The following is an 18,006-nucleotide window of genomic DNA, read 5'->3' as shown; positions in this document are numbered from 1 at the left end:
GGTATTTTATTCAGTCTCATTTTCTACCTTATATTAGCACAAACAACTAATTCTGTACTGTGCCTTTCATCCAAATTGTGGGGTTCAATTCTCATAACAACCTTTTTATACATGAAAGCATAAAGTAACAGAAAGATAAAATCACAAGCTCAAGGTCAACAGACAGTGTGGAGGCGCTTAGAAGATGATGTAAATTGAAAACATTACAAATCATTAATTCCTGTAGGAACAAGAATTATTATTATTATACAAAGACTTGTTCTAGAGTTTTTAAAAAGCATAATTACGCTAAGAACACCAATGAGGTTAAGTGAAATAGAAAATAGAAAATGAGTATCTATTCAGAGCTGTGAAGGCAGCATTGTTAGCTGTTTTGAGATTTTTCTCAAACTAGTTTCATGTTATTTAATTAAGTGGCAGAGATACAAAAGTAAAACAGAGAGGGAAACAATGTAAGCCATAAGGATGGCAGAATATTTTTAACAATTACTGTACAAAGTTCTCTGCTTTATTATGAATCATTCTAAGTCTTTTAAATAGAGTAGAAATTATTCACCAGGAGAATTATTTTTAAAGAAATATCTTTTAATTTGTCTTAAAATTTTTTTATTGCACTTCATTGTTTGTTTATTTGTACTGGGCCCTCATCTTGGCAGCCCCCTCCCTTCCATCTGTCATTGCTCACACATGTTCCCCTGTCTGTTTCCCTGTCTTTGGCCCCCCTTCCTCCAGTTCACACTTCCTCCATAGCCCTTTATATCTTATTTGTCTCCGTCTGTTTCAGGTTGGGATTTCTTTCCTTTTTTGAGGGGGAGGGTTGACATTGGTTAATAAAATTATATAGATTTCATGTGTACAATTCTACAACACCTCATCTGTATATTGTATTGTGTATCCACCAACCCAAGTCAAGTCTCCTTCCATCACCATTTATCCCTCCTTTACCCTCTTCAATCTACCATACTGTTGTCTGTGTGTAAGAGATTTCTTTTCTTTTTTCTTTGCTTAATCCCTTCACCTTTTTTATCAAAGAGATATCTAGATGACAAGCCCAAACATTTTGTGTATTTTCCCCCAGTTAGACATCAGAGGAGTTACAATCCTTAGCTACACAAACCAACAGTTGTCCTTGGCAGCAACAGTGACAGCCATTTCTCGTCTTTTAGGCTTAGCCAAGACTGTGAGCTAAATGAGAGTGCAACGCCTGCATTGCCACCCTTGCCACTTCAAATGAAAGAAATCACAAGTCCTCTGGTTAGTGATGAAGAAGTATTCCCACTGGTGAGTTGCTGGATTCTTTTTTTTTTTTTTTATGTCTTTAAGAAATGATTACTCTTACACCGATACTGATATACTGATGTATACATAGTTGTTAAAAAATATTGCTGCTTGAATCATTTGGCCATGCCTGCCTACAGAAGGAAAAAAGATCCATAATGTGTCATGAAATATTTCAATCAATGGTTATTCACCTCTAGTGCAGGCCAGAATTTCAGGGGTGTTTTTAAAAATGCAGGTGCTTGGGACTCACTCCTAGACATTCCATCAACCCTCGAGGATCTCTATATTTTAAAGAGCTACAGGTGATTTTTTGTGCCTCTTCTAAAAAAATCTTTTCTATTGCCCTGACATGCATACAAGGACATGCACAAATCAGAACTGGACAGTTTAATGAATTACCATGAAGGGAACACCTCAATGCAACTACCACCTAGGTAATAAATAGAACAGCTGTAGCACTCCAGAACTCCCCTCACGTACTCTTCCAATTACTTCTTCAACTCTCTCCCAAGGTAGCCACTATCCTGACTTTTAATATCATGATTGAGTTGTGGCCATTTGTAAATTTTATATAAATGGTATCATACCCCATGTGTTCTTTTGTTTCACGCTGCTTTTGCTCAACACTGTTTATGAGATTCATCATCCATATTGTTTTACACAGCTATAGTTTATCCATTTTTGTTTCTTTAGTGTTCCATTGTATATAATTACTACATGCAATGATACTACAATTTAAACATTCTACTATTGATGGACATTTATATCCTGTTTGAGTCTATTACCAATAATGCTTCTAAAAACATTGTATGTGTCTCTTGGTGCTCATGTGTATAATTTCCACTGGGTATATACCGAAGAGCATAATTGCTAGGTAGTAGAATATGCATAAGGTCAACATTAGGAGGTTCTGCCAAGCTGCATTCTTAACTATATGAGCCAGTTAACACCCCAACAGATACTGTTTGTTTTCTTTGTTCTATACTTTTTCAACTCTTGGTAGTGATTGGTCTTTTAAATTTAGCTTTTATGGTCAGTGATTAGTTACATCTTATTATGGTTTCAATTCTTATTTCTCTGGTGATTAATGAAGTTGAGCAACTTTTCATATATTTATTGGCTATTTTGATATTTTTCACTATAAAGTGTCTGTTCAGTTTCTGTTGGATTGGATTGTCTCTATTCTTATTAATTTGTACAGGTTCTTTATACATGCTGAATATAAACGTTTCATTGATTATAAGTATTGCAGATATCTTCCTTTACTCTTACTTGCCTCTTCACTTAATAGTCTCTTTTGATGACCAAAGTTCTCAATTTTAATATATTCAAACGTATGAATCTTTTCCTTTACGGTTAATATTTTAGGTGTCCTACTTAAAACTTTTTCCTTTCCCAAAGTTATAAAAATATTATCCTATATTTTCTTCTGGAAGCTTTGACTGTTTACTTTTCATATTTAGATCTATATCTAGAATTAATTTTTGCATGTGGTATAAGGTAGGATTCTCAATCCTTTTCCCAATGGAAATACTCACTTGAACTTGTGCATATATTCCAATCCTGTAGATTCTTTTGAATTTTTCTTTATGCAGAATCAAAATAATGACAGTTTGCTTTTCTACTTTCAAATCTTTACACCTTTTCTCTTTTTCTTGCATTATTGTACTGACCAGGACCTAAAGTAAATGTTGAGCAGAAAAACTGGTATTGCCATCATCCTTCTCTCATTCTCAATTGCAAGGGGAAAGTTTTCATTATTTCACCATTGTGTATGATATTTGCTATAGACTAGACTAAGTAAGCCAGAAGGGTAATAGGTGGTTTTCTTAAAATACTGATTAGTAAATAACAAAGTTATCATTGATGACAATGTCAAGAACATGACCATGGAGTGGGTGCCTGAAATGAAGTGTTCCCCAGGATTCTATTTTTAACTTCTTTTATTTGCATATCTTGGATGATTTCAGATGGACTTATGGCTTTAATCATTATAATTTCCAAATGTGTACCTGTGATCCAGACCTATCTTCTGAAATCTGGACTGATAGATCCCACTCTCTACTTGACAGTCTGAGTCCCAAGTCACCTCTAGCTCAGCTTTATCCAAAATTGAATATATTTTTTTTGTTCAGATATTAATTAAACATTCAGAATCTGTGCTAGGGCCTGGGGAATCAAAAATAAAAAAGACCTTACCCTTAATACTCATTTTACTGTTTTTATTTCTCAATAACTGGTATTGATGTCACCCAGTTACTCAAGCAAGAATCTAGGAAGTCATCTGTCTGAGGTCAGTCAGGTTCCCTAGGATGTGAGATGGAGATTCTTGTGAGAGGATTTATTGAGAGTATTCTCAGCAGAAGAGTGAGGGAAGGAGGTGAGAGTAGAAAAGGAAAGTCAAATAAAGGTGAGGTCTGAGCTAGAGATTAATTCAACCTCATCTCATCAGGAGCTTGGCGCATGGATTGCACAACGGAGTCTGGTGTTTTGTGCTCCTGTGTCAGTCTTGCCTCTGAGAGGAAATGGGCTGGAGGAGGCATTGCAACTTCCCAGATGAGGCAGGAGGCTTCAGTTCAGTGGAGGGCAGGTCTCCAGAGAACTGGCCAGCTGTGAGCTATTCAGTCAACACTCACAGCTGTTGCAGGATAGTCGCACCAGCCTGGTGAAGGGGATCCAGCAGTATCCACTACAATCCACCTTTTGAACCACTCAGATCTATGTTCATATTGTTCATTCCTTTCAGGCATCGCTTCTCCAAGATTCTGGCTGATCATAATTTCTGGGAATACTTATAAGAGGAGGGTTAGTGGGACAAACTACATCCTGTGATGCTGCAGTTGGTCTCAAGGGCTTAACTGATACTCACCATCTCTTCATCCATTCTAGATTACCTTCCCCTTCAGCTGGCACTTCTGTTGGTCCAGGTGGCTTGCCTTGTGGGGTGAGCCCTTGGTTCTAATGCCCTTATCAGGATGTGGTTTGCCATTTACAATTAAAACTGGGCATTAGAGTACCAAAGGATCACCTCAGTGGATTATGCAAGTACCAAACATATTTCTCACTGTCTCTGTTATGTAGTAGTAGTCTTACCTCTTAGCGATGATTAGGGTCAGTTACCCCCACCAGTATAGAACCTCTTTTCTGTGCCTCTGACCTGTCAGCATGAGAAGCCCAAAGTGGGTGCCAGCCAAAGCTTTAAGTTCACTGAGAGTCTTAGACATTCCTCATGGAAGCATTCCCCCTATGAGACCCTTGCCCTGTAGACCAATAGAGCCTAAATGTACAGAGACAGAAGGCACAAATTCTCTAAGCTGGTCAACAGAAGTGGTAGAGAGTAGAGTCATTCCTACATTCTCCCTTTTGTTCCCAGATCCATGTATTCTACCTGTCAGAAACACTGTAGAAGATAGCAGTAATTAACCTCTCCCAAATCCTGAATAATCGCACGCCATCCTCACAGGATATAATTTCCAAACTGATGCCTCAGCTGTGCTTTCAGGAAGCCTATCGGGGTAGTATCCTCTGGATGGTGCTCTATGTGGTAGGACCAGTGGATACCATGATCATCCCCCTACACCTCTGCTGTAAAGTAGGTTCCTTTATTTAGTATTAATCAGGGTCTCATGTTAGTATCTTAGTCACTCTGTGAGCAATAGTGGTGTTGGCCAACGCAGGAAAGGCAGAATAGCTGTCAATTCTGGTGGTGATAAAGCATTGCCCTTTCCAAGATATAAGGGCCCTGATGTAATCTAATGGCCAGCAAGAGACTGGCTGGTCCCCTTGAGAGATGGTGCCATATCAGGTCAGCTTTGGTCTTTCCTGCAAGCAGATCAAACCCTATTCAATGGCAATGGTAGCTAGATTAACTTTGGTGAAAGGCAGACTAGCATATTGGACCCATGCATAATTTCCACTGGCATGGCCCAGGACAGAAGCTAGATCAAGTCACTCTGTCTACTTTCTGAGATGCTTCGTCCTACCTGGGGCTCAGTGGCATGACAGAAACTGTTTTGCAAACAGTATACAGTTTTCTTCTGAGATGGCATGGCCTTGCTCCAGAAGCTTAAGGGTCTGCAATGCCACTCTCCTACTGAGACTTGCTAGAGGTTCCACATGGCATATCCTGATAAGTCATTTGGCCCAGGTAGCAGGACTACTTGTACCCCTTTCCCAACCAGCTCTTTCTTTCTCTGGGCTCTGCTAAAACAAACAAACAAAAAACCAGCAGTCTATGTCGCCCAATAAATGAGTCAGATTTTTCCACCTAAAGTGGAATATACTACCTCCAAAACCGGAAGCCTGAAAAGACCTATCAAGCTTTATGCTTCTTTCATAGTGTTAAGAAATGCAAAGTGCATTAGTGTGTGCTTAAGAGGAGATATGTTGACATCATCCATATCACTGGACACCTGAAAACATTATGTTGAGTTTTATTGTTGATGATTGTTGTTGATGAGTTTTATCGTTCACTTTCTGGAGAACATGTCTTGCCACTTCTTGTTCATCAGGTCTTTGTGTGATGTTAATGTTAATATATGATTGATGTCTTATAGTTTAGAGTCCTTGGAGTGTCCAGACAGTCCAGGCTCCTTCAGAATTTATTGTGACAGCATCCTTAACATGACATAATGTGGGGCAAAAAAATATGGACATGTGCTGTTGTCTACCCGTGAATGCTAATTGCTTCTGGCCCTGCTCCTTACTGAGTATTAAAAAGAATGCCTTTGCCAGATCAACAGCAGCATTCCACGTACCCACAGCTCTGATGTTCTACTTTAGTAAAGATGCTATATCTGGCACAGCAGCTACAGCTGGGGCTACTTCTCAGGCAAACTTGCAGTACTCCACCAGCATCTGCCACAATGCATACACTTTTGGCAGAGGCCAGAGTTGTGAACTAAATCCCCCTGGAACAAAGTTCACCTGTGTACAAGTTGTCGACTCTTCAAACCCTTTATTAAGTCCCATTCTTCCTAACAAAACAAAAGCTGAAGAAATGTCTAGGGACCACAGAACTAGAAAATGTAAGTAAAAATTTCCCCAGCTTATTTTTTTAATTAACTTAAGAATAATTTTGAATGAAGCACTATAAAATTATCTAATATTACCCTTTAATCCTCAGCCACAGATGGTGTGTGTGTGTGTGTGTGTGTGTGTGTGTGTGTAAGTAGGCACTCAATAGGTCACAGTTAAAGGAGCACTTCATCAAGCGAAGGAGGGAACTGGCCTCATCACTGAGGCTTTCTCAGCTCTAATTGGACAAACCAGATCCCTCCCAGCACATGGTCCTCCTCCCTTAGAAGCCACTCTTGCCCCTGAGATAGATCGTTCTACCAGCCCTCCTCACCCAACTAACTCAAGTAGCAATTAGCCCCCTTTTAAAGCCAATCTTTTTTTTTTTCTGTATAAACATTATTTGCCCCATTCTACTATAATCTTTACTTCAGCATTTTAGAGTTGCCTATTTTCATATGAAAATCATTGGCTTTGCAAATTGGTGGAGTATGTTTTAGGTAGGTTTCATGGTAATTACGTTGTGCCTGCATTTGCAGTTGGACACTGGAATAGTCATTTCTAGAGCTTTTTAATGAAATGGAGCTGTGTTGTTTTAGTTCCTTGAGGATTTCATTAGACTGATTTTCAGTAGTAGAGGGAATTCAGTTTAAGATATGTCCTTAAGGGTTCCAATGTTTGACAATATGTCAGGGATGAAGAATACCTGGAAGCCCTGGCTGCTGTGGCTCAGTGGATTGAGCATCGACCTGTGAGCCAAGTGTCACTGGTTCGGTTCCCAGTCAGGGTACTTTACTAGGTTGCATGTCAGGTCCCCAGTTGGGGGCGCAAGTGAGAGGCAACCACACAGTGATGTTTCTCTCCCTCTTTTTCTCCTTTCCCCTCTCTCTAAAAATAAATAAATAAATAAACAAATAAATAAATACATTATTTTTTAAAAATAAAAATGAATGCCTGGAAACATGAAGATTTAAAAAGACTTTATGCTCCTCACCTAACTTCCCTTTCTTTGCTTAGTCTCCCCCAGACATGTCCTTCCCGGCTTCCCTGGCTGCACAGCATTTCCTTCTGGAGGAAGAAAGGCGAGCGAAAGAACTTGAGAAACTTCTCAATACCCACATTGATGAACTGCAAAGACACACAGAATTTACTCTTAATAAATACACCAAGCTAAAACAAAATAGACACATATGAGCTTTTTAAACTTTTTTTATTTGTTTCTCTCATCCCAAGAAAAAAACTCTGGCAAAATAATTACAAAGCTGATTAATGAAACTGAGAAACTTTGTTCTGTTTTCTTGAGTAAATCATTTCTGTAAGGCAGCTAGAAAATAATATTTTGTTTGATAAAGCTGTTTGTATTTCTGCATTAACATAATAAGTTGTTTGGATATAGATACTATAACATAAACATCACTACTCCAAAAGAGCTTTTTTTCAGTCTATGAATATTTTGGAATTAAATATGCAGTTTTTTCCCACTTGAATCATGTATACTGAAAACCCATTTCCTCTATAACAACACAAAATGAGGGAAAGGGGAGCACTGTATTCCAAATATTAATGACTCACGCACGTCTCAGTTGTACTAGTTTGAAAACTCAAGGATTTTTTTAAATGAAAAATATTCAGTATTTTGAGCTATGTAAACATTCTAAAACCCCTTTTAGGAAAAAAATCTAGCTTTACTGCTTCTGTATTCATCTTTGTAATGTCTCTCTGTTTTAACACAATGGAATGTGCTGTTTACACACTTAAAATATATGTGCAAAATACTAATGCTTTCCTGTTAATACTAATTACTTTATGGACATGAACAAGATAAAGAAAATACAAAAGACTGCTGTTGTTAATTTCTCCTTTGTAATGCCTCTGTTTTTTAATAAAAGAATGCAAAATTCTCTGGACTTAAGACTTAAATGCCATATCTGCATGGAACAGTAATAGCATGGTAGTAAACAATAAAATTCAAGTTACAAATATACATGCATGATAGTCCATTATTCTTTCTTTAAAAATGACATTTATAAAAAGATTATGAAAAATTCCTATACAGTTATTCAAGGTAAGTTCCATAGTCTTTATAGTTTCTTTTTCTCTTGAAAGAAATTAAACCTCAACATTCTAAAAAGTAAGTCAAGATGTCTTTAGATGACAGGTATCATTTTCATGTGAAAAATGCAGAGGCCTCTTGTTCACTTTAGGTGCCTCAATCATGTGGATTTGTATAGCTCTAGATCTCTGCCAAAAGCCTTCAAGTAGCATTATTCTTCATTTCAATTCAAAATAAGCCTGTGAAGTCAGCAAGGCTGGTGTTCTTATTCCTGGAAATCAAGCTGTTAAGAAACTTCCTAGAATCATGGTAAGCAAGGGAGGCAGAAATGCCTGGCTTCTGATTCCTGGCTCCAGCTGTGAGAAGCAAGCAGATGGCAAACAGGACCGTATCTACAGAAGCTGTTTCAGGGCAAAAACATCAGAGGAGCACAAAGCCTTTAGTGCCCCCAAAAACCCCACAAGAGGAAAATAATAAAAGTCACAATGCTTTTAAATTATTTAATAATTTCTCCCCTGGACACAAAGAAAATAAAATAATTTTCAGTGTTACTTTAAGAAGATAGAAAGAAAGAGTATGTTTATGGAAAGGATATTCCATAAACAAAGTTTAAAACCTTTGTACAAAATTTTAAATACATACATAACTTTATAATTCCCCAAATCTGAATACCACTTCATTCTCTTCAAGATTAAGACAGGATTGAAAGTTGGGTGGTGAAATAAAGATCTAAACAAAATGTTCCTAGAACTTAGCAGAGTCAGGAAAGCATCCACAGGGAGGCTGTCCAGGACTAACAGTAAATTTGCCCGTCCAGATCGTTATTTCAAGTTCATAAGCAAACTTCTCTTAGATTATGAGGTACCACTTAATACCAGCTTTCGTATTTCAGTGATTTGCAGTAATGTTTTGCTTAACAACAGGATTTGGTATTCAAAAGAAATCATATTCTGAAGCCCAACATGCGATCAAGATAAAAATTAAGCAGCCCTGGCTGGTGTGGCTCAGGGAATTGAGTGCCGGCCTGCAAACCAAAGGGTCGCTGGTTCAATTCCCAGTCAGGGCACATGCCTGGGTTGTGGGCCAGGTCCTCAGTTGGGGACATGTGAGAGGCAACCATACATTGATGTTTCTCTCCCTCTCTTTCTCCCTCCCTCCCCCTCTCTCTAAAAATAAAATAAATAAAATCTTTTTTTTTTTTTAAGATAAAAATTAAGTAGCTCTGGTTGAATGTTGAAAGGAGAAGAGGATTAAGGTCCACTTGCTCACTCCCCTCCCCTCCACGGACCAAAGGGATTTCATGCAGCAGTTGCCCCTGATGTTGTTGTGGGTGGGACTGAAGGAGAAGTGTATTTGCTCTGTCATTAGCACAGAATACATTTTCCTACAGAAACCACGTCAATGGCGATGACCTCCATGCTACAAAAGCCAATTTAGCACATGATTTAGCTAAAACATGATGGAAGGAGTAGAAGGAGGGAAGCAGGAGAAAGCCCAGTCAGGCCATTGAACACTGAAAGTCAGTTCAAGGAGGAAGTGGGCTTTGAGTTAACTTTTACCTCATAATGGCTTAAATATATACTTTCACTTCTCAATTATCCGGGAGCATATGAATTGGGCTGGCAATTAAGCAAATTTGGGGGAGGGAGGGCTGATGGAAAATCACGGATAACTCCCAAAGTTCAAATAAAACAAAATGATAGATAAGCCTTGATTATCTGTCGAAAGAACTGCTCTGAGACTCAGCCCAAGCCAGCCCCTGACTGTCTGCTCCCACTCTGGGAGAACAGTCAGAACTAAGCAGCTTCCACTGCCTGCTTATAGAAGTCTGCCCTGGAGGTGGGTTCATCTAGGTCCCTGCTATGCCTCAACCATGATTAAGTTTACCTAGATAATTTAGAATCAATTGCAGTTTTAACAATGCTGTGGAATTATGCCCTCCCCATTCATCATCTCAATTAATGTGAATTTCCTCTTTATATATGTGCCTCCTATCTCTCCAATCAGTCTGAAATCCCCTAAAAGAGAGGAGTATCCCCAGGCTTCATTGCCTTTTGTGTGCACGCAGCCCAGGTCCTGGTCATGGAAGCTATTTGATAAGTAGTGACTGAGGAGCAGATTGAAGCCAGACATGGGGGATGCCTTTAGCAAAGGCAAAGAATAGAAGCAGTTTGAGGTAGTTTAGGGTACAATGACAAAATACTGGATATATCAAATGGTTGGCTGCAGAAAAGTGCACAAATTGTGAATTTGTCTGAATGCTGGTGGGTATGAGGGAGATTTTTCACTCATACTTGAGTCTAATAGGAATCTAGTATAGAACATTAGTCATGTGCTTAATGGTTAGAACCAATGAAACCATGAGAATTCCAGGACTAGGGCAATGCAGTAGAAGAGTGATAAGAATTTGGACCCAAGGACTTCAAGCTCAACTAGCAACTGAAACTCAAGCCCCATGTACTAGAGCATTACCAGGCGCTAACTCCTAAGCACTGAAACATTCCAAACTCTTTCATCCTACAGTGAGGATGCACTGTGGCCCAAGGATAAAAATGAATGGACCATGGGCCTACTGAGTTCTGGGTGAAGGAAACACCTGGAGAGACATTTTTCTGACCAACCTCCAGGGACCTCCCATGGCAGAGGCAAGGCTTTGGCCCGAGTCACAGAAGCCAATCAGGCAGTGTTCAAAAGTGGCACACATCACCATCCTCCAAAATGGGGCAAGAGAGGTCACAGTCTTAGAACAGGGTGAGCATGAGTCTGAGCTAGGCAGATAATTACTGTTATGATGATCAACAATCTCAACACACAGCTGATCTGCCAGGTGATTGATCTCTAATACTCGTATCAAGATTTTCAATGGGGAAAGATTCAGCAGGGCCAAGCACAGAATGAAGAAATGCTCAGAGCCACCTGGCTGGCCCTATGACCTGGCTAAAAATTCTTAGTTCTTAAAGGCTCTCAATGCCTGAGAACAGGTTAGATTAGTTGGAGGCAAGAGGTTCTCTATGCCTTGGCCCCATGACCTTAACAAAGCTTCCATTTCTTTATCTGTAGAACAGGGAAAATAACACTACCTGTGTCAGAGAACTGTTGTGAGGACTGAAGGAGGTAATGTACATAAAGTGGTCCGCACGGTGACTGGAACACAGTGAGTACTTAGTAAGTGCTAGCTGTTAGCACTCCTTGCCACCCTTGCCCTCTGAGGCATCAGGTCTGAGCTCAAAAGATGAAACTCATCCTTAAAGAATACTGTCACTTACTGAGGACCATGTGCCAGCCACTATAAATTAAACATGTTTAATCATTAACACTTTATCAAGAAATATTTACATGCCATAAAATTCACTCATTTCAAGGTTATAATTCTATAATTTTTACTAAATTTACAAGGCTGTGCAACTATTGCCACAGCTCAATTTTAGAACCTTTCCATTACCCAGAAAGACCACTAGTGCCCATTTGCAGTCACTCCCCGTTCCCATGAGCACCCCAGGTAGCTGCTAAACTACTTCCTGTCTCTATGGTTTATCTGGATGTTTCATATAAATGGATTCCTATAATATGTGGGGTTTTGTATCTGGCTTCTTCCATTTAGTATGTTTTTGGGTTCATATTGTAGCATGTATAAATATTTTGTTCTTTTTTCTTGCTGACTAGTATTCTGCTGTATGAATAAATAACATTTTATTTATCCATTTCACCAGCTGATGGACCTTTGTTTCCAATGTGGAAGTTATTATGAATAAAGTTGTTACAGACATTCACATTCAAGTCTGTGTGTGGATGTTTTTGTTTCTGTTAGTAGATTCCTAAGAGTAGAATTTCTGAGTTACATAGTAAATTTATGTTTAACTTTTAAAGGAAACTGTCAAACTGTATTCCTAAGTAGCTATACCATTTACATTCCCACCAGCAATGTATAAGGATTCTAATTTCTCCATATCCTCTCCCATTCTTATTATTTCTATCCTTTTGATTTTAACATTTCAGTGTGTGTGAAGTGGTATTTCATCTTAATTTTAATTTGCATTTCCCTAATGACTAATCATGTTGAGCATCTCTTTGTGTGCTTATTAACCATTCACATATCTTTTTTGGTGAAATGTCTATTCAAATATTTAGCCCATTTTATAATAATTTTTCTTCTTATTGAGTTATAAGAATACTTTATACATTTTGAAATAAGTCCTTTATCAGTTATATGATTTGCATATATTTTATCCCAGTCTGTGGCTTATCTTTTCAATTTTTTAATGGTCCCTTTTGAAGCCATACATTTTTAATTTTGATGTAGTGCAATTCATCATTTTTTTCTTTTATGGATCATGCCTTTGGCATAATATGTAAGAAATTTTTCCCTGACTCATCAAGGTCACAAATAATTTCTCCTATATTTTCTTCTTAAAGTTTCAGAGTTTTAGGTTTTACATCAGGTTAATGAGCTAAGCCTTTTGTATGGTATAAAGGCCTAGAATCATTTTTTTACATATGGATATTCCATTGTCACAGCATCATTTCTTGAAAAGACTATTCTTTTCCCATTGAACTGTTTTGGTACTTTTGTTGAAAAATCAACTGACCATAAATATAAGGGTTTATTTCTGAACTCTTAATACTGTTCCATTAATCTGTATGTCTGTCCTTATGCCAGTACCACAGAGTCTTAATTACTGTAGCTTTGTAGTAAGTTTTGATATTATAAAGTATAAATCCTCCAATTTACAAAATTGTTTTAGCTTTTGGGGGCCCTTTGTGTTTACACATAAGTTTTAGCATCCGCTGGGATTTGATAGAAATTAAAATGGTAATTCTCTCCAGATGTGAGGTAAATTACCATCTTAATAATATTGAGTCTTCCAATTAATCAGTGAATGTCAAGTACCTGTTTATTTGGGTCTTCTTTAGTTGCTCTTAGAAATGCTGTACAGTTTCCAACATGTAAGTCTTGCATTTCTTTTGATAAATTTATTCCTAAGCATTTTATTCTATCTGATGTTATTATGAATGAAATTGTTTTCCTAATTTCATTATAGTATTATTCATTGCTAATGAATAGAAATTCAATTGATTTTTGTATATTGTTCTTTTATTCTGTGACCTTATTGAGCTCATTTATTCTAGTAGTGTGTGTTTCTTAAAATTTTTACATACAGGATCATGTTGTCATTAAATAAAGACAGCTTTTACTTCTTGCTTTCCATTCCGGGTTTATTTTATTTCTTTTTCTTGCCTGATTGAACTAGTTAACTCCAATACAATGTTAAATTGAAGTAGTGACAGCTACAATGTTTCTGATTTTTAAGGGAAAGGTTTCAGTCTTTCACCATTAAGTAATATGTTAGCTGTAGGTTTTCTGTAGATGCTGTTTATCAGATTGAGGAAGTTCTCAATAATTATGCCTAGTTTGATGAGAGTTTTTATGATAGGATGTTAGATTTTGTCTAATGCTTTTTTAAATCTCATCTATTAAAATGATCATGTGGCTTTTTATCCTTTATTAATATAGTATATTACATTAATTTATTTTTTAGTATAAACTGATCTTACATTCTTGGAATAAATCCTACTTGATCATGATGTATAATCCTTTTTATATGTTGCTGGACTCAGTTCACTATTTTCTTTTTTTTCTCTTTTTCTTTTTTTGCTGTTTATAAAAGTTGCACTATATTTTTTATCTTTAAAATATTTTTATTTTCAGTTACAGTTGACATTCAATATCATATTAGGTTTAGCTATACAGCACAGTAGTTAGACATTTAGATAACTTATTAAGTAATCCCCCCGATAAGTCTAGTACCCACCTGACACAATAGATTTACTAATATTTTGTTGAACATTTTTGTGTCTATATTCATTAGGGATAGTGGTCTGTAATTTTCTTGTCATGCTTTGTCTGGCTTTGATAGCAAGGTTAATTCTCACCTCATAGAATGAACTAGAAACTTTCCCCTACTCCTCTATTTTCTGAGAGTTGGTAAAAAATTAGCATTATTTCTTCAAGTGTCTGGTGGAATTCACCAGTGAAGCTGTCTGGGCCTAGGCTTTTCTTTGTGGCAAAATTTTATTTATTAATTCAATGTCTTTCCTTGTTATAAGCCTATTCAGATTCTCCATTTCTTCTTTAGTAGGTTTCAGTGGTTTGTGACTTTCAAATTCAATTTATATCTATAATAATCCTTCGAAGTAAGAATTAGGCCCAATTTATTTTGAGACCTAAAAGACTGAATAATTTAGCTCAAGGTCAGATATGTGAAAATTAAACAGTGTGGGGCTCCAAAGTCCATGCTCCTTCCATTAGGCCACACTGCCTCTAAATAAACATAGGGCTTCTGAAAGTGAGCCCCCACACCCTCCAAGAGTCACCACTAAACAAAGCCTTCTTTTGTAAGCCCCAAACCATTCAAGGTTTGTTTTTTTGTTTGTTTGTTTTGTTTTTGTTTTTGCCCCTCAAAAGCATGTGCCTCCCTGGAGTCCGAGTTGCTGAGAGCAGGGATGCTGCCCATGGACCAGGGTTCTGCTTCCTTTACAGCCCCAGTAAGAATTGCTGCCCTACCTCAGTGTGATGTTCACAGATAAATCCTCTTGGGAAGGTACCCAATGATATAGGCTACACTTAACGATTTAAATAGACACCCTTTCCTCCCTTGCCTGCCAAGGAGGGAAGAGACAAAATGCCCAAGGACCTAAGTGGTTGGAATGAACCACACTTGCTTTAACATGGACAGCTGAAGACTGGTCACCCAGACCTCTGCTGAATAAGAAGAACCTGATGTACAGTCTGCCAAAGATTTTTTACTCACATAGAAATGATAGGGCAGCTCCCCAAACAGGACGAACCCATCAGAGAAAAAAATGTATTTGTCTCTGTGTGCTTCCCACAAAATAATGAATTAGGCTTTTTAATTATTTGGTCAATATGTCTTTTATCAGTTATGGCAAACTGCCTGAAAAATTATTATGTAAGATGAGGTCAAAGGGCCCACAATTAGTAGACTTTATGTTGTACTTGAGGTATGCACAACAGACTTCTCTTCATCAGAAAATGTTATACATTAAAATGATAAAACAGAAAAGAATCAAGCTAACTTCTTCCCATCTGTTATAATTTCTTGAAAACAAGAATATTGCAACTTTGAAATTTCTCACTTTCATTAGCTGAAGAAAAATCTTCCAAAAGTAGGTACTGTTTAAGCTAAAACCATTTTCAATGTCAATTATATCTCTTGGCTGAGATAAATTATTTGATAACTTATTCTCAAATGATTTTGATACACACAATTATGAGTAACCAAACTAAAACACCTCTTTAGCCTCAAGCATAAAGTCTGCTACATACAAAGTTTAGTTTATAGCCAAAGGCTTTTGATTAACAAAGTTGCACCTAAGAATTTTGAGAGAATAAATATACATATACATACACACATACATACACATATATATAAACACACATGAAGCTCTGAAATAACCATCAATAAAACTGATAGAGAGGGAGAAAATTTTTGGAAGTGATGGATGTGTTATGGCATAGATTGTGGTGCTAGTTTCACAAATGTATACTTATCTCCAAATTCATCAAGTTATATATATAAATATGTACCACCTTTTTTATGTCAATCATATCACAATACAGTGGTTTAAAGAAAAAGATACATGAGTCAAAAACAGTTTCAGAGCTTGGAAAATAAACACATAGTTCAGTCACTAGTTTTAATATTAAAATATGTGCATTTAAAAAATACAGGATTAAATAATGAAACATATAGCTTTGTTTTGGAGAAATGCATTCATTTCATTGAAGACACTATGCTAGATATATAAGGCACCTCAAAGTTTGAGTCTGCCATTTAAGCCAACCAATTTGTAATACTTTTTTCCAGAAGCCCTAGCAAATTAATACACTCATATATCCCAGATTTGAAGCTGAAAAAGCAGACAAACCTTGAAATGGCAATGGGAGCAAACAAAAAGGCCTCTAACAAAACTTCTCCTCTTTATACAAAAGATGAGGAAAGAGGCAGCATACCAAGGCAGAAAACTTTTAGACAATAACCACTCTAATTCAGCCAAATGCACAGAAAAAGATCATGTGGCCCCCATCCACAGCAGCCTGCATTTCCACCCTCATCCCAAACTTCCCACCAATGTGGTGTCAGAGAGGCTGAGAAGGGCAGCAGAACCTTCGTCCCTGCTGACAGAGCATGAAGCATCACCCTCAGCAATATCAGTGGAAACTATGTGGAGTCCCCACAAGGCAATACCAAGGCAACTGTAGCCCTCTCCACTAGGGTGGTGTCAGGGAGGCCTAGTGGAGAGTCAGGATATTCACCACAATGGAAATTAGGCCACCCCTCCTGTCACAGTGTCACTGGAGTCTGTGTAGGAAGCAGTCATGAGGCACTTCAGCCCCTCCCAGCCAGTATGATATCAGCAAAATACTACCAAGAAGCTGGGACTCCAACCCCAAACTGGCAGTAATGAGGAGCCCCTCTGCTCAGGTGTCAACAGAAGCTGAGTCAAGAACCTGGGCTGACACTACCATCTGGCAGTAATGATAATCCACCCCATTTCCCTGCTTGGACTTTGTCAGAGTAGGCCTGTTAAAACACAAAATGTAAATAAGATCCAGTCTCCCATAATATAATGTCCAAAATATCCAGGTTTCCATCAAAACTCACATGTCATGCCAAGAACATAGAAGATCTCAGGTTGAATGGGGGAAGACAATCAACAGAAGAAAACACTAAGATGACAAAGATGTTAGAATTATCTGACCAAGATTAAAAGTAGCCATCATACAATGATTCAGCAAGCAATGAGAAACATGCCTGAAAAAAAAAATGAAAATACAGAAAGTTTCAGCAAAGAAATAGAAGACACAAAACCAAATGGATATCTTAGAACTAAAGACTATGGTATCTCATAAAAACCTCAGTGGATAAGCTCAACAATATACTGAAGGGGACAGGGAAAAACAATCAGCGGACAATAGAAACTACCCAGTCAGAACAACTAAGAGACAACAGAATGGAAAAAAATTAACAGAATCTCAGGAATATATATATATATATATATATATATATATATATATATATATATGTATATATACACATATATAACAAAGGATCTAAAAACTGTGCCATTGAAGTTTTGGAAAAGAGGAAAAAAAGGGCAGAAGTAAAAAAATACTCAAAGAAATAATGCCTGAAAACTTCCAAAAAGCTAAGCAAATTCTAAACAGTATAAACCTAAGGAAATTCACAGTACCATATATTACAGTCAAACTTATAAAACTTAAAGAGAAAATCTTGGAAAGAGAAAGAGAGGAAAAAAAATACATTACCTGTGGAGAGAAAACAATTTTTATTAAAGCAGATTTATCATTCGAAGCCATGGAGGTCAGAAGTGTATGGCACACTATGGCCAAGAACCATAATGCAGACTTTATGCACAGTGAAAGTATCCTTCAGGAATGAAGAGGAAGTCAAGACATTATATATATATATATATATATATATATGGGAGGCCCTGGCTGGTTTGGCTCAGTGGATTGAGCGTCGGCCTGCGAGCTAAGTGTCGCTGGTTCGATCTTCCAGTCAGGACACATCAGAGAAGGAAAACTCTGACTCCAAAAAACCTCCACTGCCTTG

General features: G+C 37.5%; 1 protein-coding gene across 1 annotated transcript in view; it reads left to right on the top strand.

Moving 5' to 3' along the window:
• Nucleotides 1-7,491, top strand: part of DEUP1 (deuterosome assembly protein 1) — a 106,141-nt gene extending 98,650 nt beyond the window's left edge. The window contains exons 12-13 of the mRNA XM_090267852.1: nt 1,167-1,281; nt 7,315-7,491. Of these exons, the coding sequence (XP_090123978.1) occupies nt 1,167-1,281; nt 7,315-7,491 (292 nt within the window). The remainder of the gene's footprint in view (nt 1-1,166; nt 1,282-7,314) is intronic.
• Nucleotides 7,492-18,006: the final 10,515 nt, after the last annotated feature.

The sequence above is a fragment of the Furipterus horrens genome, unplaced genomic scaffold, assembly GCF_987537825.1.
Source record: "Furipterus horrens unplaced genomic scaffold, mFurHor1.1.pri manual_scaffold_2, whole genome shotgun sequence".
NCBI lineage: Eukaryota > Metazoa > Chordata > Mammalia > Chiroptera > Furipteridae > Furipterus > Furipterus horrens.
The sequence above is the reverse complement of the archived record's forward strand: the minus strand, read 5'-3'. Positions and strand labels throughout refer to the sequence as shown.